Source organism: Gadus morhua, chromosome 3 (assembly GCF_902167405.1).
Source record: "Gadus morhua chromosome 3, gadMor3.0, whole genome shotgun sequence".
Lineage (NCBI taxonomy): Eukaryota > Metazoa > Chordata > Actinopteri > Gadiformes > Gadidae > Gadus > Gadus morhua.
The window spans coordinates 7190034-7217896 of record NC_044050.1 but is presented as its reverse complement, the minus strand read 5'-3'; the positions used below and the strand labels follow the sequence as shown (position 1 = coordinate 7217896).

Sequence of the window (27863 nt, the reverse complement as noted above, 5' to 3'; positions counted from 1 at the left end):
GGGGGGGGGAGAGAGTGATCTGCTTTTGCTTACAACTATTCGAGTTGTTCCAGTCCTACCGGACTGTGCAACCAGGCCACAAGATGGCCCCGGCGCCGAGAGAGAGAGAGAGAGAGAGAGAGTGAGATCTGCTTTTGCCCAGGTCAGAGGTCATGCAGTCTTTACCAAAAGACTGACCATTCAGACCCTACTGACTTGCAGGAGAGAGAGAGAGATGAGAGAGTGAGTGAGTGAGTGAGTGAGTGAGTGAGAGAGAGAGGGGGAGAGAGAGAGAGGGTGAGAGAGAGAGAGAGAGGGGGGGAGAGAGAGAGAGAGGGGGAGAGAGAGGGGGGGGGGGGAGAGAGAGGGGGGGGGGGAGAGAGAGGGGGGGGGGAGAGAGAGAGAGAGAGAGGGAGAGAGAGAAAGAGAGAGAGAGAGAGAGAGAGAGGGAGGATGTAACACTTGAGTTGAGGCCCCCTGTTGCTCTTCAGCAATGGCGTTTGTTTCAAAAAAGGTCTCTGACTACAAAGACTGTGGAGGTACGAACAAAGGAAACGCACGTTTCCAAGACGCGTTGTCCTTCTAAATCGTACACCACGTGGTACATCCAAAATGCTGCAGAAACAAACTTTTGGATCTCTATAAGAAGTATGAGATTCCTGCAAGTTTGTCTCCACAGCGGGTTAGCGAGGGACTTGATAGCAGATGGGTTGTACTGCGTAAGTCTACCTCTACGGCTGCGTTATATACTATACGAACTTGCAGTTTCGATTTTCAATGGACCGGGCCTGGAGGAATCAAACCCATTCAAACTCCACAGCAAACAAAGCTACGCCACCGGTTTTATGCAAGTAAGCTAGATTAACGTTAATATGACCTTTCTCACCACACCGTAATGGCTCAAACGTTTTTACTGGTCGGTTCTTTTGTACTGGCTTAACATCCGTACAATCTTCACACAACACATAAACCACAGGTATTATTTCTCCCACGCGGTACAAACATTTAGATCTAATCAGGATTGGATACAGTCTATCGACAAACCCATGTAAAACACACTCCTAGCCCTTTACTTCGTGAGCTCGTTATTCAATTTCAATCTGTTAGCGTATCCTAGGCCGTTCGTCTAACCGGCTGTATGAATTTAAACCAGTCCGAGATTACACGTCCCCGCAACCAGTCGAAGGCAGTACAAGCTATTCACCTAAATGTGACTATGTCTAACTATACAGAGTTCAGTCATGGACAACAGGTTCTGTTTACCTTTCTTGTGGCGCCTGTAAGTAGCTTGTACTGCTCCCGACGGCCCCGCAGTCGCTAGTCTCGGTCCGGGACCTTCCAGGAACGTCCGGGTCACCAATTTATTACGTATTTCTTCATGGAAGGAGGGGTCGAATCCAAAGGAATAGCTTTAAAGAGACTTTATTTGTATAAAGTATTTTCGGTATGGTAAACTGATGCTCTGAAGTAAAGAGAGATTGAAGATGTGTTCTAAGCACGTGCGAGAGTGTTCTCCTAGCTGATCCTAACCACAAACCCACGTATGGTAATCGCTGCCGGGAGAGCTCTAAAGTTTTTGTGGCCAGGTGGTCTTCTTTATGGACTCAGCGAGGACCGGAAGACTTGGAGAGGAACCGGTGTGACGTAATCCTCGGTTTTCCTCGCCTGGTCTGTGATGCTGCCCTCTGTGGCTAAAGTATCTATTGCAGCCTTCAGTAATGTCCTGCTTTCCCTTGTGGCTATGTGTAGTATTTACGGCTTATATATTTGGTCCTACCCCCTATTGGTTAAGTGAGGGAAATACAGCTTGTGTTCCTAAAATACGTAACAACACAAACACCGTTATTGTATATATAACTGCAGCATATACGACGAACTCTTCTTTTAACACTGCTGCAAATTACAAAAGCCTTTAATTTCACCGCTTTTCAATGATGTCTGTTCTAAAATCTAAAGGATTGCCTAACCCTTTAGAGCGAAAGAGCAACTAACTGATCTCTCTCTCTCTCTCTCTCTCTCTCTCTCTCTCTCTCTCTCTCTCTCTCTCTCTCTCTCTCTCTCTCTCTCTCTCTCTCTCTCTCTCTGGGGTCTAGGTGACACAACCTATGCAGATTTGACTTGACTTGTGAAAGCAGAGACTTTTGAAAAACTCCTTTTCTGCTCAATTAACTGCTTCTAATGGAACTGCTGCGCGCAGGCTGCGATCCACGTTTCTGCTCACGCCCCACAGTGACGTCACCCTTCTCCACATTACAGATAAAGCATTATCTTTGGTTTATTTTACTACTTGATTTCATCTTGCTCATGGCTGAAGTGGATAGAAAATACATAAAGATAATAATAAACGAACTATTCGATTATTTTAGGAAATGAAAGAATATTTTGAGTCAAAGTAATGCATTGACTCACTTACAACATTTGTAGGCAGGGTAGAGTGATGGACAGAATGCTATTTCCAAGCATTATGTTTGTGCCTTTGTTAATACACTCCGGTATCGACTGTGATTCAGCCAAAGACCCCACTTTGATCAGATTAACAGTAAACTATGTAGATGTAGATGTATCAAAGTGTTAAACAATCAGCGTTGGGAACACCTCGAGCCATAGCGCTTGAGTAGGAGTCAGAGGGACCCCTACGGTTCAATATATTCCTCCACCATATTGTTTCCATGGCAATGCTGGTGCATAGCTGAGGAGGGAGTGTGAACCAGGAGACTGATGAGAAGCCACAGAAAGACGGGTTTCTCTCCTGCCGCTGCGTCGTCGTTGGCGACGCCCTGCGTACCTGCAGCAGGGCATCTCTCACTCCGCCATTAGGTGTGTTTGATGCACCGTGAGGACTTTAAAGAGTGGGAGGGCCGAAAGGGAGGAGGACACGACCATTATGGGGCTGATTGTCTCAGAAGAGCCCAAGAGGGGATGGTTTTTACAGCCTTTCACTCTGGAAAGGAAAATTCCAATGTTACAACAAAACAGCCTGGAATGTGTAGGTCATGGAGTGAGATATGATTTCAAGAGGGACCTTCACAGGGGAATTCCACTCATTGCAATGGAAATTGATAGTGTCATGAATACCCTTTTATTAGAGATAGAAACAACAGGGCACATTTGAAGACTATGAAAATAGTCATACATATTCGCCTTCATTTGTCACCTTATTCTGTCTCTTTCCCACTCACCCACTCACTCACTCTCTCTCTCCTTCTCCACCTCCTTCTTTCTACTCCTTTGTCCTTCATATGAATGTACCACTTGCTCTTATTTTAATTGTTGGGTTACCTATACCACAGTTATAGGCCTTTGACTGTAAGTCTACGAAATAGAAAGCCTACAGTTTGGTACCATTACAGATTACTAGCCTACAATGACGTGGCCCTATGCCATACATCCATGATCAACGTCTGTTTGTCTTTAGAAGCACTAAGATAAGTTGTGTAGGCAACTCACCCAACTCTTTATCGAACCTCATCTAACTCGCTGGAGCAGATATGATGGTTAATGGATTAACTTGTTTCAGGGTATATTTCTTGCCTGTTAAATATTTAAAAAATATATAATATATAAAGATGAATCGAGGATTCGAAAAACTTAATATATCATTTTTAATAGTATTATTTATTTATATATCATTTCCGACCTCTTATTTCATCGTTATAAATATTGGAAAATTAACGAATAAAATACCATATAAATTAGAACAGCATTCCAAGTATGAAATGGTCGACCACTGATGTTGAAACACTTGAGGCCTACATTTCAAGAAGACATTTAAAGCAACGCTGGATGGAGTGAGACGTACTACATGTAATGCAGACATTGATGACTCTTGTCATGCTGGCCGAGGGACATGGGGTACAATGCGTGTGTCTCTCGTTCTACTGTGCCTCGCTCCCTCGACGAGTAACAGCCTAGGCAGGCAGCGGCATCGCGCAGCGGTGGAACGCTGCCCGTGTACGACTCCCTAGAGCAGCACCAGCTCGGTGGAGTCAGCCAGAGTCTTCCCACAGCAGCTCGGAGTCAGCCCCGTGTGTTTTCCCAGAGGCTTCCCTCAGACGGCGAGGCAGCGATACACCGGGCATCCGACCCGCGCTGCACCGCCGGCAGACAGAGGACCTGGGAAGAAAAAAACACAACAATCGCCAGGTAGCATGACGCACCAGAAATTGGCACTTGCTGGAGTTTCCGAGGGGCTCGCTCCAGACAGTGAGCGCGAGCAGCACACAGCCAATAAATAGCCTTGTTGCAACCACATTCGCGTGCTATTTTGCACAATAATAGGACCGGGGGGTTCTTTCATCCGTCGTCTGGTCTAGTCTAGTGCCACTGCCTATCTGCGCTGCGTGCATTCGTAGTTGTCGGTGGCGTAGTTACTAGTTAGTTTATGGTGACGTACAGGGGTTCACTCTCGCCGTGATGTCATTATTTCTCTGGGGGAGGCTATAAAAACTCGGGCTTTTCGCCGGCCGCCGCTCTACGTATGTGAGACTCTTCTTTTGAAACGTGGGTTCCCGCACGCAACGCACGGCACGAGATATCGGTTGTGTGTGTTCCGATAGCCGGGCAGGACTGGTCCATTCCCAAGCACCGGCGACCTCCATTGGCCTCGTCCGTGGGGAGGAACGCAGCGGGAAGCGGTGCCGTGACTGACACACAACACGAGCGGACTTCATTCCCAAGGTGTACAACGTGACGGCTGCTCAGGGTCCGCAACTTGGGACGTAACTTTTCGCCTCGCCTGGTGAAATTTTGTGGAGGAACTGCAAGCAGAGTTGACGGCGCATGTCTATATGCTGTCACTCAGGGTAGTCTACTTTGACATGGATTCATCTCGATGAGAATGGAAATTAAGTAGGGGTCCTTTTTAATTAGTATGAAGCCAGTATTTTGGGTGCTCCCACGGATACTTCTAAGTCGCGTAGAAGAAGCCTGCACCAAGTACGTGAGTTATCCTAAGGAAGTCTCGGTATCAATAATGGGACAACGCGTGTTGATGATATAGGATTTTATAGTCGTTGCTCCGCGAGAGTCATTGGAAAGAACAGCGCGAGGATGAGTGGCGGAGGCCGGGAGCTGCCGCCGGTCAACTGCTCCCCGGCGGTCGCAGCCAACGCTGAGGGGGACGCGATCGAGGTGTTGGAGAGCGCCGACATCCTTCCCGTCGCGCCAGAGGACGTAAGTCTCGGACTAGCCTTTTCTCATGTGCACATTTGAGACATGTTTCTCCGTCCACTTAACTATTACAATCTTGTCATCATGCTATAAGCTACTGTAAAACTAACTTCTCTGCACGTTTTAAGAATGACAATACATTTATTGCATCGTATGCTTGCTTCAGCTTTTACCATTAGATTATGCATTGGTGGGGATGGTACTATGACCACAACGGTCATATAGTCTACCGTACTACCAGCCTAGTTTGCTTGGCCCCTCAGAATGACGCCCCTCTGGATGCAGGTGTTGCCTCTAGACTTTCTGTGACACCTGTTACTGTTACTACGTTTACCTGTTTACCTTGTCGGCCCTTCTGTCGCGCACATCTTCAATAGCGTTTTCTCTTCCCCCCCCCCCCTCTTTCTATTCCTCTCAGCAATGGAAGTCTCTGTTTGACAAGGTAGGCGTCTCGTGTTACCGTCTGTTACTCTGTCATCATTTAATTGCTTGCATGCATGCGCATCTCCATCGGGAACTGTCTGGTCTATAGTCGGCCTTTAACTGTGCGTGTTTGTGGTTGATGTGCATGATCGCACAACTTGAGTGACATTTCTGATCGTGTGTGTGTGTGTGTGTGTGTGTGTGTGTGTGTGTGTGTGTGTGTGTGTGTGTGTGTGTGTGTGTGTGTGTGTGTGTGTGTGTGTGTGTGTGTGTGAGAGAGAGAATGTGTGCCTGTCAGTTGCGGAATGTACATTCAGATAAATGAAAATAAAGTTGATTCGGCAAGATGTTTTCATGATTTATGTAAGCAAAAGACATTAAGTCCACCTACACAAGAGACCTTTTGCAGATGGCTTTAGCTGAAACACATACTGTTTCTAGTGAAAAAGACTTGCTGTTCCTTTGCTTAAGTTACTGGGTAACCCAGCTGCGGCTTTGACAAACCAATACACAAACACACACACGCAAACCAGTCCTCCCAACTATGAGCCGGAGTGCAGTCCTTAGGGAGGTTCGAACAGCGGGAGGTTGTGGGTGCGTAACCAACACACCCACACACACACACACACACTGACCCCTGCTGCACTAATGCAATTAGAGCGATACCTTATCCTGGATACATTAGTGTATCAGGGATAGCACTGTTTTCCCCTCAAACATGCACACGTACACACATACACGCATGCCAGAGACCACTGTGGGTGAGGATGTGGACCGGGCGATCAGGGAAACAGCAGGCTGTGCTGACAGACGGCAAACGGACCCCCTTTTACCACACACACACACACACACACACACACACACACACACACACACACACACACACACACACACACACACACACACACACACACACACACACACAAAGATTAGCACCTGCCTGGTTTGGGGCCCCAAACACACTGCTAAAAGGAATCTATCTCTCTCTCTCTCTCTCTCTCTCTCTCTCTCTCTCTCTCTCTCTCTCTCTCTCTCTCTCTCTCTCTCTCTCTCTCTCTCTCTCTCTCTCTCTCTCTCTCTCTCTCTCTCTCTCTCTCTCTCTCTCTCTCTCTCTCTCTCTCTCTCTCTCTCTCTCTCTCAGTCATAGGCTCGTGTCAGGGTCACTCTTTGAGGCGGGACCGAGGTCCCACGGGATTATGGGAAATCCAATCCGGTTTGGAGTGTGTGTGTGTGGGGGGTGCTGGCTGTTTTGTGGTCCAGCATTAAGTGGCTCTCCTCAATCAGCTGTCTCTATTTTGCGGCGGTGCTTTACGTTTCCTCGAGTGGTGTTCAAACGCAGGGAGTAGAATAGAGGGGGGGGTAGAGGAGGGAGCGGGGTCCCCCAAATGGTGAGGTCGCTGAACGGTCTTCCTTCTTCAAATGTCCTTTCACGCTTTCTCTTTCACATGTTCTTTAGCTCTCCATTTCGCTGTCCATCCTGCGGACAATGACCTGGTGCATTTGTCAAGGTGGCTGACCTCTAGGGACACCACAGGCTTGTCTGAGGTTGGAGGGATGGGGGGGGGGGGGGGTTAGGCAGTGTGTGTCGGGAGGAGGGTCAAACCAGTCTAGGGACCCATGTCAATGCCCCCAGGAACACAGTGATCGATACTGATCGTGGACAGATTGCTCTTGGCCCCGGCTGCTGTTTGTTTGAACCGGCGGTGTTTGTAGAGGGATTAGAAGCACTTGCACAATAGGAAGTTAAATATTACTCTTTCACAGACAATGGGGAGAAGGGTTACTGGTTTGCTTACTTCTCTCCTTCAACGGATCCCGTCCAGCAGCATATCTTACTTCTGCAGACTTCCTCTGTGGCTTGTTTTTATGAATCTGTGATCTGCCCCATAATGATTATGACGTTGTAGTGTCCGTGCATAACCTTTTGTTTTTTTTGAGTTTACTGCGCCTTAATACAGTTGTGTGATTACATAGGACATATCCTCCCCATTTAATCTATGATGACACTCATACATTCAGAGCCGGTTATCCTCGTCCCCAAAGCGATGTGAACTCGGCAGGACTAACCTCTACCGCCCACCACTCTCAGTCCAGGCTGCTGTAATCATATCGTCTCACCATACAGACCATTTAATGATCATCTCTCCCAAACTCCTCCATCAATAGTAAACGTTTTCCTCTCAAATGTGACATATAAAGACAATGTTTGAATTTGTGTGTTTGCGTTTGTTTGTGTATAGTGCGTGCCTGTGTGCATGTGCTTGCACTCGCGTGTCTGTGTGCACCAGAAGAAACCTTGTAATCCAACTGCTACATTTCACTTATTTTTTTCAAAGTCTCTTCTTTCGCTCCAGCGCCCCTCGTCTCTGGAGGGGATTTTGTTGCGGGGTAAAGTGCTTGTCTCCTGCGCACAAGGGGCGTGACCCCAAGCACACACAGGAAGTGAGCCGTAGCACACCTCCAGGTGCTTTTAGTCCTGCTGCTGGTGCCTGGGAGCTGCCCTGGGAGACAGAGGTGACTCACAGCAGAGGATGAATCAAGCGAGGCTGGAGGGCGAGCTGCCGTATCTATCATTATCACTCTCTTCTTAGCTTAGCTCTCTCTTTAACCCTTTAAGTCTGTCTCTGGGTCTGTCTCTGGGTCTGTCTCTGTCTCTGGGTCTGTCTCTGGGTCTGTCTCTGTCTCTGTCTCTGTCTCTGGGTCTGTCTCTGGGTCTGTCTCTGTCTCTGGGTCCGTCTCTGGGTCTGTCTCTGTCTCTGGGTCTGTCTCTGGGTCTGTCTCTGTCTTGGTCTTGTGTTCCCTCCCTCTATTTCTCTCTTACCCATTCTCATCTTGTATCTGTCTTTCTGACGATGTATGTATATACGACTCCTGCATGCACAGACACACACATTTCTCTAGCTTGCTTTAGTTATACGTGTGACATATGCACCTCATCTGCAAATTGATTGCAGTTTAATACAGCAGGCAATTTGTTCAACGACACGCAATGGTTGTACATAGTCACCCATAAACACTCACTGCTCCACCACATGCTCATATTTTCAGCTCCTACATGATGAGTTTGAGAGGATTTAGGCAGGAACCACACTGCATGTTCAGGATTTGGGTTGATAAATCGCATTATGCACATTTCACAAATACTAAACAAGTTTGTTATGCATGCGTTTTTTTGAAACCAGCCCTGAGAGATTTAACGGTGAAGCTTTGCACTAATGGCGTTGTAAATCCCTTCTGTCATAGAGTTTATACCAGTTTTATAAACAGGGCACATTTTGTTTGTTGGGTTTCTGTTTCCTTGTGTTTGGTGTGGATAACACCTGCCGGGAGCTGAATGTCACTTACGATCACTGTTCATGATCGTAACCACTCTCATCTTCTGCTTTGAGAAAATGGAAACTGTCTGTCGCAGCCGCCTTGACCAGACCCCTTTCTCACCTGATGACCTCCAGTCAGAGGGCAAAACCTCCTTTATGTAGTCCTTTCTGTAGCAGAGTGACATATTAGATCGCTTGTGTGGCTGTTAGGGTGTTGGTGTCCATACTGTCCTCGTCGTGTTGACACAGCGCAAAGTGTCGAATCCCCTCATGTTCCTAGTGGCCTGTCTCAAATGTGCCAGCCACGTGCCCACAGGGGGCTTAGCGTTTAAGCACTTTCACATGGCACCAAACACACACACACGCACGCACACGCACGCACACACACACACACACACACACCGAGACACACAAACACACGCACATGCAAACAAACTTATAATTCTTTATATTTGTGAATTACGTAGTTACAAAGTTCAGCTGGATTGCTGGCTTCTTAAATTAACCAAATTGTACTGATTGTGGTCAATGTCAAAGATGCATATAATGTTAGGACATAAGTAGACTTTAACGCTGTAATGGCTCTCATGATATCATTGCAGGAGGCAGGGTGGTGAATATAAAAATCCAGCGGTGAATGCCACGTTAACATCCTCTTAATCAGCCTATGATGAAACAGCCCAGCTCGATTGGCGTTAATTGGGCTAACCGGGTACTTCCTAGCGAGGATGAAGTTACCTGTCTCTGTGGGGGGGGGTTCATCTCAACCGCATTGAATGTGCATTTCAGCACATTCTCTCTCTCTCACTCTCACTCTCACTCTCTCTCTACCACCCAGGTGACTGTTGCTTAATTGGCGGTCCCAGTGAGGGAAGCCCCTTGTGTTTGGCGGTGTGTTCAGCTGCGTCGTGTCCCTGTCTCACCCCGTCATCTGCAGCCCTGGTCACGCTCGTGGGGCCTGATGTGGTGTGCAATGACATCATCAGCGGGCTGAGGGCGGGGATATAGGAAGAAAGGAAGGAGGTAGGGAAGGAAGATTTGGAGGAAGCAATGAAAGAAAAACGGGATGGAGCGAGAAAGGGAAGGAAGGAAGCAAGGAAGGAAGGGTGTAGGAGGAAGGAAAGAAGTTAGGAGGTTGGGAAGGATGGAAGGAAGGTAATATTCTGTACCTCCTACCCACTTCCAATGTAATTGCTGTTGACACATCCAGAGGCTCTGGGGTGTTGTGTTCTGACTTCCTTCACATCACAGATTGGGATTACATCATCTGTATTATTTTCTAACAGAATGAAAATGATAAGGAAATCTAAATAACCATACTCCACATCTGCAGATTCGGTACCAGGTGTCAATTGCAATGGTTTTTATGTCAAGTAATAACCGTCAATTGCAAGGTAGTGTGTGCTGCCACTGTCTCTCAGTGGATCTCATGTTGGGATTGCTCCTAAAATCACAGATTACACCCGCTGGTCTATTTTTGTTATTTCGTTTCCTGTTGAAATGACATCATTTGTCACAAGATAATATCAGAATGATATCCAGGCTCCACACTGCGCATCAGACTGTGCTCACTGAGTGTTTTAATCAGCCCTTATCACCCCCCACACACTCCTCGGCCTACCAAGCCCCCCCTCCCTTCGTAAATAGATTTCCTTAATGAAAGGCAGAGTTCCAGTCAGCGATCTGTGAAAACAGTTTTTAATGTGGAGGTAAAAATAGCCCTCCTGCCTGTCAATGTGTCAGAGCACACAAAGGGATAAGAAAAGGGGATTTGATTTGTCAGTTTACCCGTAATTGGCTCATGCTTGCAGACACACAACAGCAGTGACTTGAAATCAAACAATCTCTTTAGCTGGTTGAATGGCCCACGCCGCTAGCACACTGCGTGTTCTTTCTTTTTGCACAGTGTCTGGTAGCTTACTGTGTGTGGTAGGTGGTCTATTCTCTTGTGTCTTCTTGTACATATGTCCATCCTTTCACCATTGGAAAGGGACAGTGTTTTCTGTAAGAGCTGAGGGCCCAAGGGGAGGCAGAGTGACATGATGGCTGCCAGGGACATTTGGTGAATTAGTGTGTGCCTGTTTTTCAGGGGGAAGAGCGTGTGCATGTGTGTGTGCGTTTGTGTGTTCTTCCATCCTTCATAACCTGTCTTTTAGTCTCACTCTTTCTCTCATTCACTCTCTACTACGTATCCATCCATGTTGGATTTCATGAAAGACATGCAGAGTCACCACCAACAACACTAACATTGCTTAGAAATTATTAACTCAATAAAAGAGATTATTAATAAAATATTATTTATCTCTTATTGAAAATCTCCAGCAGAAAATAATTAGGGAAAATAATTATAGCACATAACATACTATGGACGTATGTTTTTAGCAATCTGCGTGTGGATGTTTCTACGTATATTCGTGTGTGCGTGTTTGTCTTTATTCTTGTATGCTTGCGTGTGTATATGTGTATGTATGTGTTTGTACGTGTGTATGCACATTGTGTTCATTTATGCGTGGTTCCCTGACGCAGAGCTGCCCATTAAGGAATGTTCCTCATGATGCGTGCAACACTGCCAGCTCTTTCATTCTTCTTCTGCTCGCTGCCGCTGAAAGAACAATTTGCTCTTTATAGAGACAGATGGCACGCTGACAGCTAGCTGCAAATGCAAAGCTGACAACCACCGACACAGATGTTCCCTGGGTCAGCCTGGCCCCAGCACTGGCAGGCTAGCACACAAAATATATACTCCACGCTGGCGGCTCTGGAGTGCCCCTGGCCTCCACTAACTTTCCCTCCAGACCGCTCACTCACCTGGCAGTAGACTAGCACTTCTTCTTGCATGCGTCGCTGTGTCCGTGCCATCTCTGCCATCTCTGCTTCAGAGTCTTACATTTGTATGTCTGCTTGATGACAAACAAAGAGAATATCTCAGATATGCCCAAGATTGATATAAATTTTTTGTCATTGGTTAAGGAACAACTGATTAACTTTTCAACCCAATATGCAAAAATATATTCAAGATGATTCACAATAGTTAGCATGATAGTAACAAAGTGTGCTCGCACATTATCGTGCCAACATGTTAGAATTAACATGATATTTACAAAGCGTGTACTCAGATGTTCGTCATGGGGTTAGGTTGATCACACCCATTTGAAATTGACCTCCCTCACTCAGGTTTCGTTTCCAAAAAGGGTCATCGTGTTGTGCTGGCCCTGGTGTTGGTCTGAGTTCTTCTCAGCAAATTGTATCGTATTTATTATGGTCTTAACAGTTGAATCAAAAAACTAAAAAAAGCTAATGATGTGATGAATATTGAGCGATGGATGTTGGATGTAGTTGTAAAACAAGCACTCTATCAATTCAGTAGTTGCTGTTGTATTCTAATGTGTGTACATCTGGTAGATGAATGAATTTCACCTCCACTCATTCTGGATTTATAAAAAAGACTATCTTTGGATGTGAAATCTATTCTTGTCATCACAACATTTGCTCGGTGGCCCACTGCTCGGGCCTGGTTAAACGGAACAGTATTACTAGAACACAACTTTATTCGCAATGTCACGGCCGCACTGAAAATGGCCACCATTTTTACCTGACACAAAAGAGATTTTACCTGCCTCCATTGAGCTTTCATACTGGAGGGCCTGAAAAGATGTTGCTTGAACCTAACAAAAACCTCTTTCAGCAGAAAGCCAAACTCACTCTCTCTCCCTCCGCCCCCCCGCCCCGGACTCTTAGCTTTCTTCTCACTTCTTGCTGGATTTAACAATTAAATTGAGTACAAAAGGTACTGCTCTATAAACAGGCTGTCAGGCACAACAGAGTGGGAAGAAATGAACACTGGGTACCTTTGCGTGAAAACAGTATTGAGATTACTTTGGATCCCCAGCCGGAAGGTGTTTGTGAGGGACATTGGTTATATTGGTAATAAAATATATTACTTTTTTCATTTTACTCATAAAAAATGAGTTCCATGCATATTGTTTAATTAGAGGTCGCTTTGGAAGACAGTCATTCATGAGAGGCTCATAAGATCATATCTTTTGTGGACTTTTTTTCAACCAACACAATCTGTACATCATCACCAGTGTTTGCTATACGGTTTCACCTCTGGGCTGAACAACAAAGCTAAAGTAAAGCGAGGAGGACGCCTTGTTTTGCTGTTGGCATTACGACCCGGTTATGGCTGGGCTCAGCAGTTGTCCCAAGGTTAGAGACACAGTGTGCTTAGCGTTCCACCCGAGCTCTGTTCCTCACCCGTCTCCCCTGGCTCGTCTTACAGGGCACTGCCACTGCCAAGGCCCCTGTAGCACAACCTTCTAGCATAAAGACCCACGCACAGTGCTGAGGTCGCCATTTTTGACTGGAAGAAACCAACATCATAGACAAAAACAACACCACCACCATCCAAAAACACACTTAAGACAAATGTAAATATGCTATAACTGTATATTGTGTGATGTTTTTATGTCAGATTTTACTTCTACTTCTGTTTTATTTGATTTGTTTGTGTCTGCTGTTTCCACATCCCTTTTTTCCCAGTATTTATTGGCTCTTGTCTTGTCAGGGTAAGTGTGTTTGTGTGTGTGTGTGTCTTTGTGTGTGTGTGTGTGTGTGTGTGTGTGTGTGTTTTTTTGTTTGTGTTTGCATGTCAATTATCACTGGATGGTCGGAGTGTTTATTCGCTGGGCTGTATTATTTAGTAATTTGGAGAGGCAGTTACCTTATAATATGCATAGAGTTTGCACTGGAAACCACATCAGCCATGCAGATACACTCCAGTTTGTCAAATTACCCACTGCTTGGGCCTGGTTAGACGTAACATTACTGCAAGAACACAACACAATTTGCAATGCCACAGCCAAAGTGAAAAGGGCCTGAAAAGGCCTTGAAACCAACTAAAATCTATTTTATTGTTAATGGTACTTTTCTGAGGAATTCAACGCATTTGATTCAAAGACTGACTACAGATCAAAATAAATGGAATGAGTCTCAAGTGCATGCACAGCTCTAACTAGTGGGTTACGGTGAAGAAAAACAACTATGTTAGCCCCTTGAACTGCCTTTGCTGAAAGATTTCTATTGTAAGTTCTCTAATTAGTAATGATTAATTTTAAGCAACCCACTAAAACAGAAGTGGTGCGCTACCATTATTACCTTGGCCATTGTTATAGCTCTTTAAATCTGAAACCTGACAGATAAACGATCATACCTTCATGAACCTGTGTGTGTGTGTGTGTGTGTGTGTGTGTGTGTGTGTGTGTGTGTGTGTGTGTGTGTGTGTGTGTGTGTGTGTGTGTGTGTGTGTGTGTGTGTGTGTGTGTGAGTGTGTGTGTGTGTGTGTGTGTGTGTGTGTGTGTGTGTGTGTGTGTTTGTTTTTGTTTTTGTTTGTGCGTCCATGCATGCGCGTTTGGAAATACTTGAAAGTACACAACTCAAACGTGGGTCTGCCTTTACTGCAAGCTTCCTTCCTGCTCTGGCCCTAATTTCCACTTTCTCCCGGCCTTAAAAGGAGAGGGCTGTCAGTCTGCAGAGGGAAGGCAAACTGCTGCCTGCTCCCTGACCCCGGGGGATTATAGCAATGGGATTATGAAACAGAGGCTGCTTCAATGGAGCCATTATGGATCAGCATGAAGCTCTGTGGCTGATTGGCTTACTGCAGCCATTTGATAGATGCCCTGACCAGCCAATCACAGGCCGGGGACCTGCCGGACCAGGCACCCAATATGCGCTGTACTGTACACCCCATCTGATTTTAGGCAGCTAAGTGGGGACGGTAATGAGGTGTGTGTATGTGTGTGCGTGGGTGCGTGAGTGTGTGTGTGTGTTTGCTTGTGTATGTGTGTGTAAGGGGGTTGTGAGTGACGGTTTGAAGGGTCCGAGCCTATCCCAGATGGCAACCTTGGAAATGTTTGTGACAGCCCCAGCCCCCACCCACTGTGAACACCCCCCTCCCTCCCTCCCTCTCTTTCTTCTATTCCCTCATCGGTTCAAACTCTTTTCATTGGTCTTTTAAGAGATTTCTTGCGAAAAACCCCGCCTTTTCTCTTTCTCTTCGTCTCTCCCTCTGTCTCTCTCGCACTCTCTCGCGCTCTCTCTATCTCTCTCTCTCCCTTTATCTCTCTCTAACTGGGGCCCGCCTATCCTCAGTTTCTTCTCCCCACTTTAAGAGATCATAAATCTGTAGAATGAATGGGCCAAATGTGTCTGTCTGTGTGCGTGTGTGCGTGTGTGTGTCTGTGTGTCTGTGGGCCTGTGGTTCTGTGGGTCTGTGTCTGTATGAAAGGTATAAGATTGCGTGTGTGTGTGTGTGTGTCTGTCTGTGTGTGTGTGTGTCTATGTGTGTGTGTGTGTGTGTGGGGGGGGGGTTCAACGAAGGGCTCCTCTTAAAAAAAAAAAAAGAAGAGACAACTCAAAGACAGCTTTCTAAATTAATGTACCCCCTCCCCCATCATCATTACTCCCCCCCAGCCCTCCCACCTCACCCCGGGGCCTGTGTCTGCAGAGCCTCAGTAAAGGCCTGCTTTATAGCGGGCTGCGGCCCTTAATGGGAGGGCCTCACCCCGGTGTACGTGGGAGGGTCTCTGAGTAAGGTGGTGGTGCTGTGTCTTTGTCTCCGGGCTGACCCCCCGGCGCCCTCTGGCTCCACTACATGGCTGCTCCCTCACCTCCTTTGTGCACGCCACATACATTTGTGAAACACAGACTGTGTGTTTGACAGGGACTTTGACTTTTGTGTATATGCTGTGACATAAAAAATCTATGTGTGTGTGTGTGTGTTTACATGGGAGGGTCGGCCTTCATTTCACACAGTGTGTGCGTAAGTTTAAATGTTTTGCTGCCTATTTTTCCTGGTGTTTTTCAAATGTTCTGGTTATGCTGTTTTTATATATGTGTGTGTGTGTGTGTGTGTGTGTGTGTGTGTGTGTGTGTGTGTTAGGGGTGTAACGGTACACAAAAGTCACGGTTCGGATCGTACCTCGGTTTTGAAGTCACGGTAGGGTACAGGATGGTACGGTTCAAATTTTAAAAACTGCTTATTTGTCTAAAACGGAGAATGGCCGTAGATCAGCAGCAATGAAAACACCAATAAACTTGGTTATGGCATTTGCATTTGTAAATTCCCAGACAGACGTTGTTGAAATAGTGTTGTGAGCTGGGTTCGTTTTTTTTTTCACAGCAACGGTGATAATAACACCTGGATGGTGCCTTTTCAAATGCGTGTGCATGGTAAAGTGCTGTACGTAGACACGAAGAGCCCTCTCCGTAGCCGGAGAGCCTGTCGGAGACCCTCTCCGTAGCTTACGTGCGCATCCAATATTTTTGGACCGTGGCCAATGGCCATGGACCTATTGGTCACCGCAACGGAGACGGCATGGGCTGTGGTTGGTCCTCTTACAAAATTATTTCCAGAATCACTTCTCCGGTTTGACTTTGCACCTTAATTACTTTGTAATTTTTTTTCTTTGCACATTAAGGACCAATAAAACACCAAATAAGGGACGTTTATTTACAACACTGCTTACATATGCAGTGGCGGTTCTAGGGACGGGGCCACATGGGGCCCTGGCCCCCCAAATCTGATTGGCCCCTGACGTGCCCCTGTTCCGTCAATCAATTGATGAGAAGAACTACCGGAGAATTCAACGATCACAGATGCAATTCCACACCCACACTATTGGCGGCAGTAATGTGTCAATGCAACTTAGGAGAAGAGGCGGACCTGCGGAGGCCTTGGCTTTATATGTTTTTTTCTTGAAACTGTGATTGTTAATGGCTGTACGTTACCAGAGCCTGACATTGAGGGAGGCAGGGGGGAGTAACTATTTGTATGTGGAAACGGTGTTGTACATGGTTGTTAAAATACCTATTTTTTGTTTTGTGTGTGATGTATTGCATTGAATTAGTTGTATGCATTGTGTCCTTTATGCACAATATAAACGAGAAAATCATTAAGAACTTAACTGCTTCATCACTTTTTTTAGCGCGTTTGAAAAAGGTATGATGTATTTGTGCCATACTGAAATTATTTGTGTGCTTGGGTGTATCCCGTACTTGGCCCATGAATGTAACATGTGGCCCCTTTATGGCCCCTGTTTCAGAAAAATACTAAAACCACCACTGCTTACATGGTTTGTAGTCATCATATAAGATCGATCGAGCGGCGAATTGCATTGCAAATCCGACATACCGACAAAGAGCTTCTGAGGGGTCTCCTTAGTTAGAGTCGGATTTCGGAGTCGGAGTAATATACTTTGGCTAAACGTTCCGGGGGGAACTCCGACTTCAAGTATTAATTCCGCATCGAAAAACAAGCCTTTACATTTGCTGTATTAACGCTATGTACGCCACATTTACGCACCCTGGTCCACCTCTGTAACCACCCAGAAGTGCCTGTACCGTGAGGGTTCGGTACAAATACGTGTATCGTTACACCCCTAGTGTGTGTGTGTGTGTGTGTGTGTGTGTGTGTGTGTGTGTGTGTGTGTGTGTGTGTGTGTGTGTGTGTGTGTGTCTGAGGTATGTTGATCTGTTGCTCCATGACCACCGCTTCTGCAATAATCGGGAACGTTGGGGGTCAAATGTTGATCTGAACACATGCATTGGCTCCAACTAGGGACCCACACACACACACACACACACACACACACACACACACACACACACACACACACACACACACACACACACACACACACACACACACACACACACACACACACACACACATTCAGAAGGGCTCATAGAATTTCTCTCACATTCAGGGCCCTATCTTGCATCCGGCGCAAGTGACTTAGTCACTGGCGCATGTGTCGTTGCTAGTTTACAACTGGCGCAGAGCGCTCTTTTGCCACCTGCGCCACTCGCCGGTAAATTAGGGAATGATCTTGCGCCCAAAGGGGCGGTTCGGCGGAAGGAGGAGGCGTGTTCTGGCGCAAACGGTATTTTGCCGTCTCTGAATACCATTGCGCTACTGACCAGGAAATACCTTGTTTAAAGTCAGTGGCGCGTTGTTCAGATGCTATTTTAAGGGCGCAAGAATACATGCGCATGCGATGCATACGGATTGCTTGTGCACCTCGCGCATACACTTTGCTTCTCTCATCTACCTAGCCGCACATTCTTGGTAAATTATTTGGGAAAGAACAGCTGATGCAACGGTAATAATTTGTAGGCTACTTTTAAATCAATGCATCTGCAAACACCGTACAGCAAACACATATTTTCTTGACACAGACATCGTGTAGGCCTACATGCCCATAACTTTTAGGATTGATGAGTAGGCCTATTTGATCGTGAAAAACATTGTTTTACCGCGAGTGAGTGTTAAAAAGAATTAATGAATGCGGGCGCGTGTGTGTGCTCTGTTTAAACACACGCAAACTAAACACTCTCATCATCATCTCATCTTCGTCCGCTTATCGGGTGTCGGGTCGCGGGGGGAGCAGCTCAAGCAGGGGGCCCCAGACTTCCCTTTCCCGGGCCACATTGACCAGCTCTGACGGGGGGATCCCGAGGCGTTCCCAAGCCAGTGTTGAGATATAATCTCTCCACCTAGTCCTGGGTCTTCCCCGAGGTCTCCTCCCCACTGGACGTGCCTGAAACACCTCCCAAGGAAGGCGCCCAGTGGGCATCGTTACCAGATGCCCGAACCACCTCAGCTGACTCCTTTCTAAGTAAAGGAGCAGCGGCTCTAATCCGAGTTCCTCACGGATGGCTGAGCTTCTCACCCTATCCCTAAGGGAGACGCCAGCCACCCTTCTGAGAAAACTCATCTCGGCCGCTTGTACCCGCGATCTCGTCCTTTCGGTCATCACCCAACCCTCATGACCATAGGTGAGGATAGGAACGAAGATAGACCGGTAGATCGAGAGCTTTGCCTTGCGGCTCAGCTCTCTTTTCGTAACAACGGTGCGGTAAAGCGAACGCAATACCGCCCCCGCTGCTCCGATTCTCCGGCCAATCTCACGCTCCATAGTTCCCTCACTCGCGAACAAGACCCCGAGGTACTTGAACTCCTTCACTTGGGCAAACTAAACACGTAACGCATAATACAATCAATGGCAATGTCTATTACCGCGGGGACACATGCATATTAGGATAGCATACAATACTGATAAGAAACAATGTTTATAATGTATTGCGTATATCATTAAATAGAACCACAGTTACCGCATATCATATGTTATAGCCTATCATACGTTTTCTTTGCCGAAATTTATTTGAGGACTCAAACCCCTTATTCCATGTGTGAATTAGGCCATTATTTGGCAATAAACTAAGCCATTTGCAAATTCATGTGCATCTGTCTCATCGGAGACTGCAGACGCGCTGTCAAAATATCAACTCGTCCGATTCAAATGCGCTCATGGCTCTTAAAGGGGATGGGAGCTGGCACTCTCATTGGTTTGTTGCACGTTACGCCCAAACCACACCTACGGGTAATTAGGCTGCTTCAGACCAACCCTTTTGACGCTTGCGCCGCGGCGCAAGCGTCATTTATCCGCCTGTAAAATAGCGATAGCGCCGTAGAACCGCCCACAAAGCTGCTTGCGCTTTGCGCTTTCCCACTTGCGTTTCAGACCGTTAAAATAGGGCCCTCAGTCTCACTCCTCAACCAAACACCTACATTTTCAGTTCAGTTCAGTTTCAGTCATATCTAGGTTGTGTCAACAATACAATGAAATATGTTGTAGGAGACAAAACGGGTCAGCTGTAAGAGCCTGAGTATTTAACAGCACAAGTCAAATAAAGGTGAAATTACTAATAAAAAATACACAACGTTGAAGATGTGTATGTAGCTGTTATCTATGAAGAAACACTTGGAAAGCATTATGACTGCAGATAAGGCAATACATTTGAACTAGTTGAGTAGTGCCATGACTGGGAGTTCCCTGGCTAGTAGAGATGCGCGGATGGGCTATTATTTCATCCGCAACCGCATCACAAAACGCTTGATCCGCCCGCCATCCATCCGCAACAATTTTTTTGACCATTTTTCAAAACCGCACCCGTCCGCCATCCGCCTGTTGTTTTTAGGTATATGCGTTGCTGACGCGAGGCTAGAAAGTTCTTGCCTGTTCTTGAAAGGAGACTGATCCAATGCCGCAAAGATATTTAAAGGATAAAGTCCCTAGTATGAAAGCCTATTGGCTATGTTGTAGCCTATCCCCAGAATATTATCAGTGAAGTGACGTCTGTCTCCGATCGATGCACAGGGAGAAACTTTAAAATAGCCAAGCACATCGGCAAACCTGACCTTACCATAGGCTAGTAGGCATACACTTTTTTATCATTGTAATAAAACGCAATTTGGTACACCATTTTAATATGGTAATATAGCCTATTGTGTTTTTTTTTTTGCAAAATGAAAGATAGGCTTTTAAGGAAACGCCGACTCGAGCCTATTAATTCCGAAATTTCACCGCATTGAAGGCTATATAGGCTACTGTAACAAGCCCAACACTTGCCTGCTTGCCTTGCAAATCAAAGTTTTCCGACTATTTTTCTTACCTTCTTTCTTAGGTGTTGATGTTACTGAGCTAGAAGTTTAACTTGTTCTGCACATCTCGCGCTGCCAATGCCTGATGTCACTTCTGAGTCAAATCACTCCATCATCTCTTTGAAATTCCATATTCCACGAGTGGTAGGCTACAATGACTGGCTGTTTTAAAATATAACTTATAGGAAACAAAATAACCCAGGCAGTTTCATCTACGAGACGTTAAAGCTTCTTCCAATACTGACAGCTGTCTCATAACTTGCAGGTTTGTGGAGACGCGACATGGGACGGATCGTCACTTAGTTTAAACTTTTTTGCTTCCGTTAGTGTGTGTGTGTGTGTGTGTGATAGAGACAGAGAGGCCAATTTACTGCCTGATGAGAATTGGATTATTTCAAAATGTGCTGGGAAGTAGGTAACGATATTTAACAATGTGTATATATTGTTGAATTTCGTTGGTTAAACCGCCAACCGCCCGAATTTAATTAAAATATTATTTTTTGTCACGTCACCCGCCCGATCCGCGGTTTAACCGCGGAGTCCACGGTTGCAACCGCCAACCGCGCATCTCTACTGGCTAGGGCTTGGGCTTATATAAACTGAAGGGGAGACTGTATGTATTGGCTTGGTTAGGAAATGGAACATCTTGAGCATCTGTGTCTTCTTTGTACACACACTAAATGTACAATCATCTTCACATTTACACATCATATTCTGAACAACCTTTGTGTCTGTGTGTGTGTGTGTGTGTGTGTGTGTGTGTGTGTGTGTGTGTGTGTGTGTGTGTGTGTGTGTGTGTGTGTGTGTGTGTGTGTTCGTATGTGTGTGTGTGTGTGTTTTTCTATGCGTGTGTTTGTTTGTACTGCTTGTGAGCGTCTTGGAAATCCTTGCATGTTTGCACCTGCTCAAGCCATCATCATCACCTCCCACGCCCACATCTGTTGCTTAGCTACAGGGCAGTTGGCAAGGAAACGCTGACAGGCTAGGCTAATCTGTCACCGGCTCGGACGAGGCATGTGGGCGTCCGGTCCGTCATGAAAGCCAGATGACCAAACATTGATTCCCCTGAACCCCAAACCAGCCAGTGTGACTTCTTAATGGACCCACCATCTAACGACACCACACTTACCACACGGTTTAGCTAAGGTCCTCTGAACATGATTCCTCAACTACCTTGCTTTCCTGAAAAGATGAAACCTCTCTAATTATATACTAATACAATTACTAATAATATTATCAAATGTCGTATAATGACCATTATATATATTTAAAGCTAACCTTCTTCCCTAAAGTTTTGGGTTTCCAGTGAATCATGACATTTGGAAGCTTACCAGTGACCGTATAGATATGTTTTTGTGCACCACATGAGTGTGTGCAACAAATATGCTCCTTTGAGGTTCTGCGGTTGTACGCCTGTCTATTGTGCTGGTGTTGTTGGTGTCTGGATAGCCTTAGGCTAACAGTAGCCAATTATCAGAAAGTCGTTTCTTGTGCTGCGACAGACTGCTGTTCAGTTTTAAGATGCAAAGCCAAGATTATTGAAAGAACCTAGACTAAATTATGACCCAGTGTATTTCTGGGTCACAGAAACAGGATTTTACCTACTTCCTGGGGTCGCAATGTGCTTTGGAAGATATGCTGATGATCCGCATATGATCATTATCCCGGGCTGCATCATGCTAGTTTGTTTATCCGAGGTTAAATAAACTTTTTAATCCTCAAAATATCCACGTCTATCAATGTTCTGGTGTAGGCTGGTCTCTCTGCTGTCATCCCAGCTGTAACCACAAACCAATAGTCTCCAAAGATAGAATGGATGTGCCTCCCTGCATCACTGATTTATACCATGTATGAAGCAAACAATTGACCCCAGACTGTATTTAAATTTGATGCAAACGTCTATAAGGTAAGAAGTCTATGCGTTTTGCTGAAGGACTTTTAGGGACTAGAATTAGACTCTTCATATGACCTGCTAGAGGAGGTACATTTTGGTGATTAACAAAGTACCTTTTGTGAACAGAGATTGTTGTTTAAGGATTAAACCCCACCAACACTGTCCAGTTATTCGGGCCGGTTATGTGTGTCAGATAACATTGTATAATATAATTATCATATATAATATGTATCTTATTCCATTCGTGTGTTGTTTGATTTGCGACACTGGGGCACCACGACCATTTTAATGTTGGATACTTTTCTTGTAGAAAAGTATTGTAGGGCAACAGGTACAAGATCAGAGAAAGGGATGACAGCCTCTCATAAACAAAGGGCTGATGCAGGCAGTTGTATACCCTGGGTGGGTAATGGGAGAGAGAGAGAGGAAGTAGATTAGACTGCATGCAAGGGGAAAAAAGCAATTACCTGTGCCAGACTACGACTACATCCCTTCATCACGGAGAAGGAAGGAGTCGAGGGGGGAAACCCTGAGATGAAAGGCAAGAATTGGAGAGGAAGGAGAGGTAATACAGGGCTGGATACTGTACAGGCACATGCAAACAGATTTTATACACATGGCTATTTAACAGGCAAGCTCTCTTACTATTTGGGCTCTTGGTGTAGTCAGTGTAAATTACAACGCCTCTTTGTATGTGTTTTTCTTTCATTAACATTTTTAAGCCCCTTCATAAGAAGTGGTTAGTTAGTTCAGTAACCCTTGAGATTAAAGCCAGCAACGTACAGTGTGACTTCTCTGGATTTACGGTGTAATATTTTTTACTGCGAACAGTTCCAATACTTATCATACTAAAGGTACTGGGGAACATGATGTGAAGTTATAGAATAAGGGAGTAACAATTTGGATTTTACTACTGTAGTTATTTAATTATTACAGGGTATGTGCAATAATCCGGACGTTTGGGAGGAATTTAGAGAGAATTTAACTCCTGAATACCTATTATATTATTTCAGGGTACATTATGACCATAAACCTGGCTGTTTCAGGGAAAATGGTGGGATGAGTACTGCATCATGTCATATTTATTTCAAGATGACCTTGCTACTAATAAACAGGTCAAACAACTATATTGTTCCTTTATTATATTGGGGTACTTAGCCACGTGTTTAGCGTAACGATCCAGTCGGATCAACGGCGAAAACCTATTTTTCTGCAAAAATCTCTGCTTGTGCAAACTCTTCTTGTTTAATAGTTGCTATTGACTCTATTTCAGCAATAACTTCACTTATGGCCGTGTTGACTTTACTAATGTTAACGTTACTGCTTCTATCTATGGGAGTTGCCATGACTGTTTTGCCAGCGGCGGCCTGTATATTACGAATTCTCCTACGACGCAGTCCCTGATAGGCCCGGCATGACGTCAGTGAGGTCACGTGATCCGGACAGTCCCCAGGCTCATACATCTGTGCATTTACTTCAGAGCAACAATCCAGGGGACAGTGTATTGTCATGGATACTGCCAGTAACTTCATAACTGGATTCTCATCCACTGCCTTGTGGCTCATCCTGCCATCAGCGGACAGAATTCTCCCAACCTAGATGTCAGTCACTTGTGTTTCAGTGTAACCATGTTGAAAATTTTGAAGATGTTTAAATTTCTTCTTCATGACTGTGGCAATTGTGTTGCCAACAGCTTTTCAGGTTGCAAGCGTATAATTTTTCAGTTCTGATCATGGTCTCCTTTCATTCCTGGATATAAATACAATAGATATATAAACACAATGTAATCACATCGTTGTATATGGTTAATATATAGAAGACTGTGCAGTTAATTTAGTTTGTTCTTCCAATTGTGAATCCTACTACATTTCAAACCAACTGTTGGTCTAGACAGAAAACAGGATAACTATTGTTTTCTGTAGTAACAGAGTAAGTTAGATATATGCGTTTTTAGTTGTTACAGTTAGTTAAACGGTAAGTACAGGCTATGCAGCTGTAATCTGAGGCAATGTTGGTTAAAGGCCACATGCAAAGATTATACCGTAATCTTTCTCTCTCTCTCTGGCTCTCTCTATCTCTGTCGCTTTTCCTCCATGTCGTTCCATCTCTCTGTCTGTCTTTCTCTGTCTCTCTTTCTCTGTCTGTCTCTCTGTCTGTCTTTCTCTGGCTCTTTCTTTCCTCTCTCTTTCTCTCTCTGACTGTCTCGCTCTCTGTGTCTCTCTATCTCTCTCTCTCTCTCTCTCTGTATCATGCTCTGTGTCACACTATTGGTCTCTCTGTCACTCTCTCAGTCTGTCTTGAGTCTGTGTCTCTCTCTTTCTTTCTGCCTCGATCTCTGTCTCATAGATAGAGAGATAAAGACAGTCTCCTCATACAATATGACTTTAGAAATAACAAGTTCAAGTCTATGATGTCTACCCCCTCCTCCTCCTGTCCCACTGCCACATGCACTCCTCCCCCAGAATGTATTTTCTGAAAGCTTTGGTGAGGGGACCCTCCTGGGTATTATGCAGGGCCGAGGAGAGATTTGACAGGAGTGGGAGTCAGCTGGATAGCAATGAAGTGCTGTTTTAATAAACACTACTCTAACCAGGGAACTGGCCATGCACACATTCTGCCTGTTTATTTTACTCGGTGTTGATTTAAAAATGTAAACGTTTTTTTAATGGTCATTCTATGGACAGATTAAGACCATAAAAGTTGTACATTATGTTTACATGTTACAATAAAATATTGATCATGAATTGGGGCTGGACGACGGATCTTTTCCTCCAGAATCCTTGTCAACATCACATGTGTGGTCTTGCTCATTAATGGTCTAAATATCTGGCATCTTAATTGTGTCCTAATCTTAGATCCAGCCATCCTACTATGGCATAGCTGAAAATTCAGTTGTGCCGGAAACAAGAAAACTGAAGGGGCGGACTATCACCTTGTCCCCTGTTTCGTTGCAGAAATATTCAACCAACATTTGGGGAACCTTGCAAAACAAAGCTTTCAGAAAGGGAATATAAATAACTGTATATATTTTCTACATGGGCCAGTCTACACTGGGATGAATTGAAACCTTAAGTGATTTTTTGTAGTGTTTAATCCTGCCCACGTTTTTTTTTTTTCCTTTTTGTTAGATTTCATCTTATTTCAAAGCTGTTATTCAGAGACTTTGCATTTTTTCGTCGTAGTAGTAATTCTTGAAGTGGAAATCAAGGCAGCTTGACGGGTTGGATCAGAGGGTTGAATAGATGGTTTATCCAGGATGTAATACAACAAGGTACAGACTTGGGTTGAATAATCGATAGTTTAGGTTGGTGAGGAGCAGTCTCTAGATGTGTTTCTTGGCTGTCGATCCCTCTTCTCACCGAACCAAAGGTTTGGGGCGAGTATTATACAAAAGGAAAAACCACATAAGAACAGAGGCAGTCTCTCCCTTGATAAGATATATAATCCTGGCTATGACCCAGACGGCCTGGGACCGGCCATTTGGTTTGTCCTCGTAGGGACATAAACAAATGGAGGATTGTTGGAAATATTTCCTGGTATCAGTTGGAGAGGCACTGGCTTGTCCCCACACTCTACACTAAACACTAAACTGTTTATAGCCAATTACGAGCTTACATAACACTGCTTCCATCAACATCATTGGTCTAAAGAAATATGAACAGAAAGAAAAAGAAGACACCCATATTTGAGATTGTCTGCCACCAGCCTTTGTGATCTAAAGTCTGATTTGTGAGACTTGTGTCCTTGCCCCACTACATCACTGATGCACTCCTCATCCTTAATACCACCCTCACAATAATCTGATTGGATATGTCTTCAACATTTAAGTTAAAACTAAGCTTGAATACTAAGTTCTTTATATTGCATTAGATATGTCTACGATAAGGCATTGGAATCAAATTTGGTTGTGAATTGTTATATATTTTGAAATAGTTATGTTTAGGTCTACCTATTTGGTTAGAAACCTTAACGTTCTGCGAATGGTTTGTTGTGGTTCAGGTTAGTGAAAGGGTATTTTCTAAGGCGCATTCAAGCAGCACTCAAAGGTAGATGCATGCACTTACAAAGATTTGTTACCTCTGTTGCAAAGGACTTTCAGCCCGGTACCGGAAAATATACCTTTAGTCTTGAGTCAGAGCCTTCTAGGTAAGAGCTGGTACAACCTGAGCTGCTGTTAGACATCTCAGTGGAAGAGAGTCAGAGAATAGACAGAGAGAACCAAGCAGCAATTAGATTTCAGCTTTGACGTTCTCTTTGAACTGACTGAACCGACCTATGGTCATTGGTCCATTTCTCCTGGGCTTTCTTTGTATTCTCCTTTAACAGAAATCCAACCTGACAAGGAGGAGTCACACACCACACAGCCTGCTCTTGCTGTTGTGATTGTGTGTGTATGTGTGATTGTATGTGTGTGTGTTTGTGTGTGTGCGTGTGTGTGTGTGTGTGTGTGTGCGTGTGTGCGTGTGTGCGTGTGTGCGTGTGTGCGTGTGTGTGTGTGTGTGTGTGTGTGTGTGTGTGTATGTGGGGGTGTTGGCCAGCATTGAATGCAGTGTGCTTGGTCTTTCCTGTGTAATGGCGTGATTAGCAGAAAGCCCTAACGAGCTGCTGTCTCCCTAACGATGTAGGTTTTAATTAGACCTGCTAATTAAGGGAGGCAATGTTCCGGCTTTGTGTACAGAAAGAACCGTGAGGGCGTTCACTAAATGACCGCTTTTGTGTGTGTGTGTGTGTGTGAGTGTGAGTGTGTGTGTGTGTGTGGGGGGGGGGTGGGTGGGTGTGTGTGTGTCTGTCTGTGTCTGTGTCTGTGCTTGTGTGTGTGTTCCCTTGTGTGTATGTGAAACATATTGTTGATCAAAGCAAACAGAGAGAGCAACAATCCACATCAATCATAAAGCTAATTCATTGATTAGCCTAACCCGAAGAGGACAGAGAAAAGTCCCTTATGTTCAAGAAACTGGCAGATATAAATAATAATGCAGTGTCATTAGGGCTTTGTATGTGTGTGTGTGTGTTTAAATATGCCAGGAGGGTTCTGTTATGGCCCCCGATGGCTTCCCCATAGTGCTACGGCTCTAAGGAACATGCTTGCCGTGGTTATGTGCCGCAGTGACTGACTGGCTTTCCTTCAACAGTGACATAGATGCTTCCCCTGCAGTCCTTCTCTGACTGAACCGCTATATATACATTTGTCTCTCCGCCGCAATTTCCATCTCACCTCTGTCCCCGCAACACTTTCTAATTTCAGACGGATTCAAAGGGAACTGGTTTTGTCGCAAAATGAAGCGACAGCATCCCATAAGGAAAAACTGACATCACTATTGTTAGCATAAGTACAAACTCCTCTGTTCCAATCATCAGAAGGGGAGAACACTTGAAGTCTCAAGTGTCTTTCATGTTTTTTCAAGTGCTTTGTGTTGGATGAAGGTACATGCTGGCGTAGAACAAAATGTGAAATTAAATTAACTTTGAGTTCCTCTCTGAAGGTGTTGTGTTGTCGTGTTTTTATATTAGTGTGATGGTACATGTATGCTGGCTATTTCTTTAACACTGGGACACTGGGAATGATTTTGAGTTGGAG

At 45.1% G+C, this 27863-nt stretch overlaps 1 protein-coding gene across 2 annotated transcripts in view; it reads left to right on the top strand.

Moving 5' to 3' along the window:
* Positions 1-3890: 3890 nt before the first annotated feature.
* The window catches only part of rhbdl3 (rhomboid, veinlet-like 3 (Drosophila)), a 49584-nt gene continuing 25611 nt past the window's right edge, over positions 3891-27863 (top strand). Inside the window, exons 1-2 of one of the 2 annotated variants that reach the window (XM_030351819.1) lie at positions 3891-5151; positions 5567-5590. In XM_030351819.1, the coding sequence (XP_030207679.1) occupies positions 5029-5151; positions 5567-5590 (147 nt within the window). In that variant the 5' untranslated portion in view covers positions 3891-5028. The remainder of the gene's footprint in view (positions 5152-5566; positions 5591-27863) is intronic. The other variant, XM_030351820.1, reaches the window with a different exon arrangement.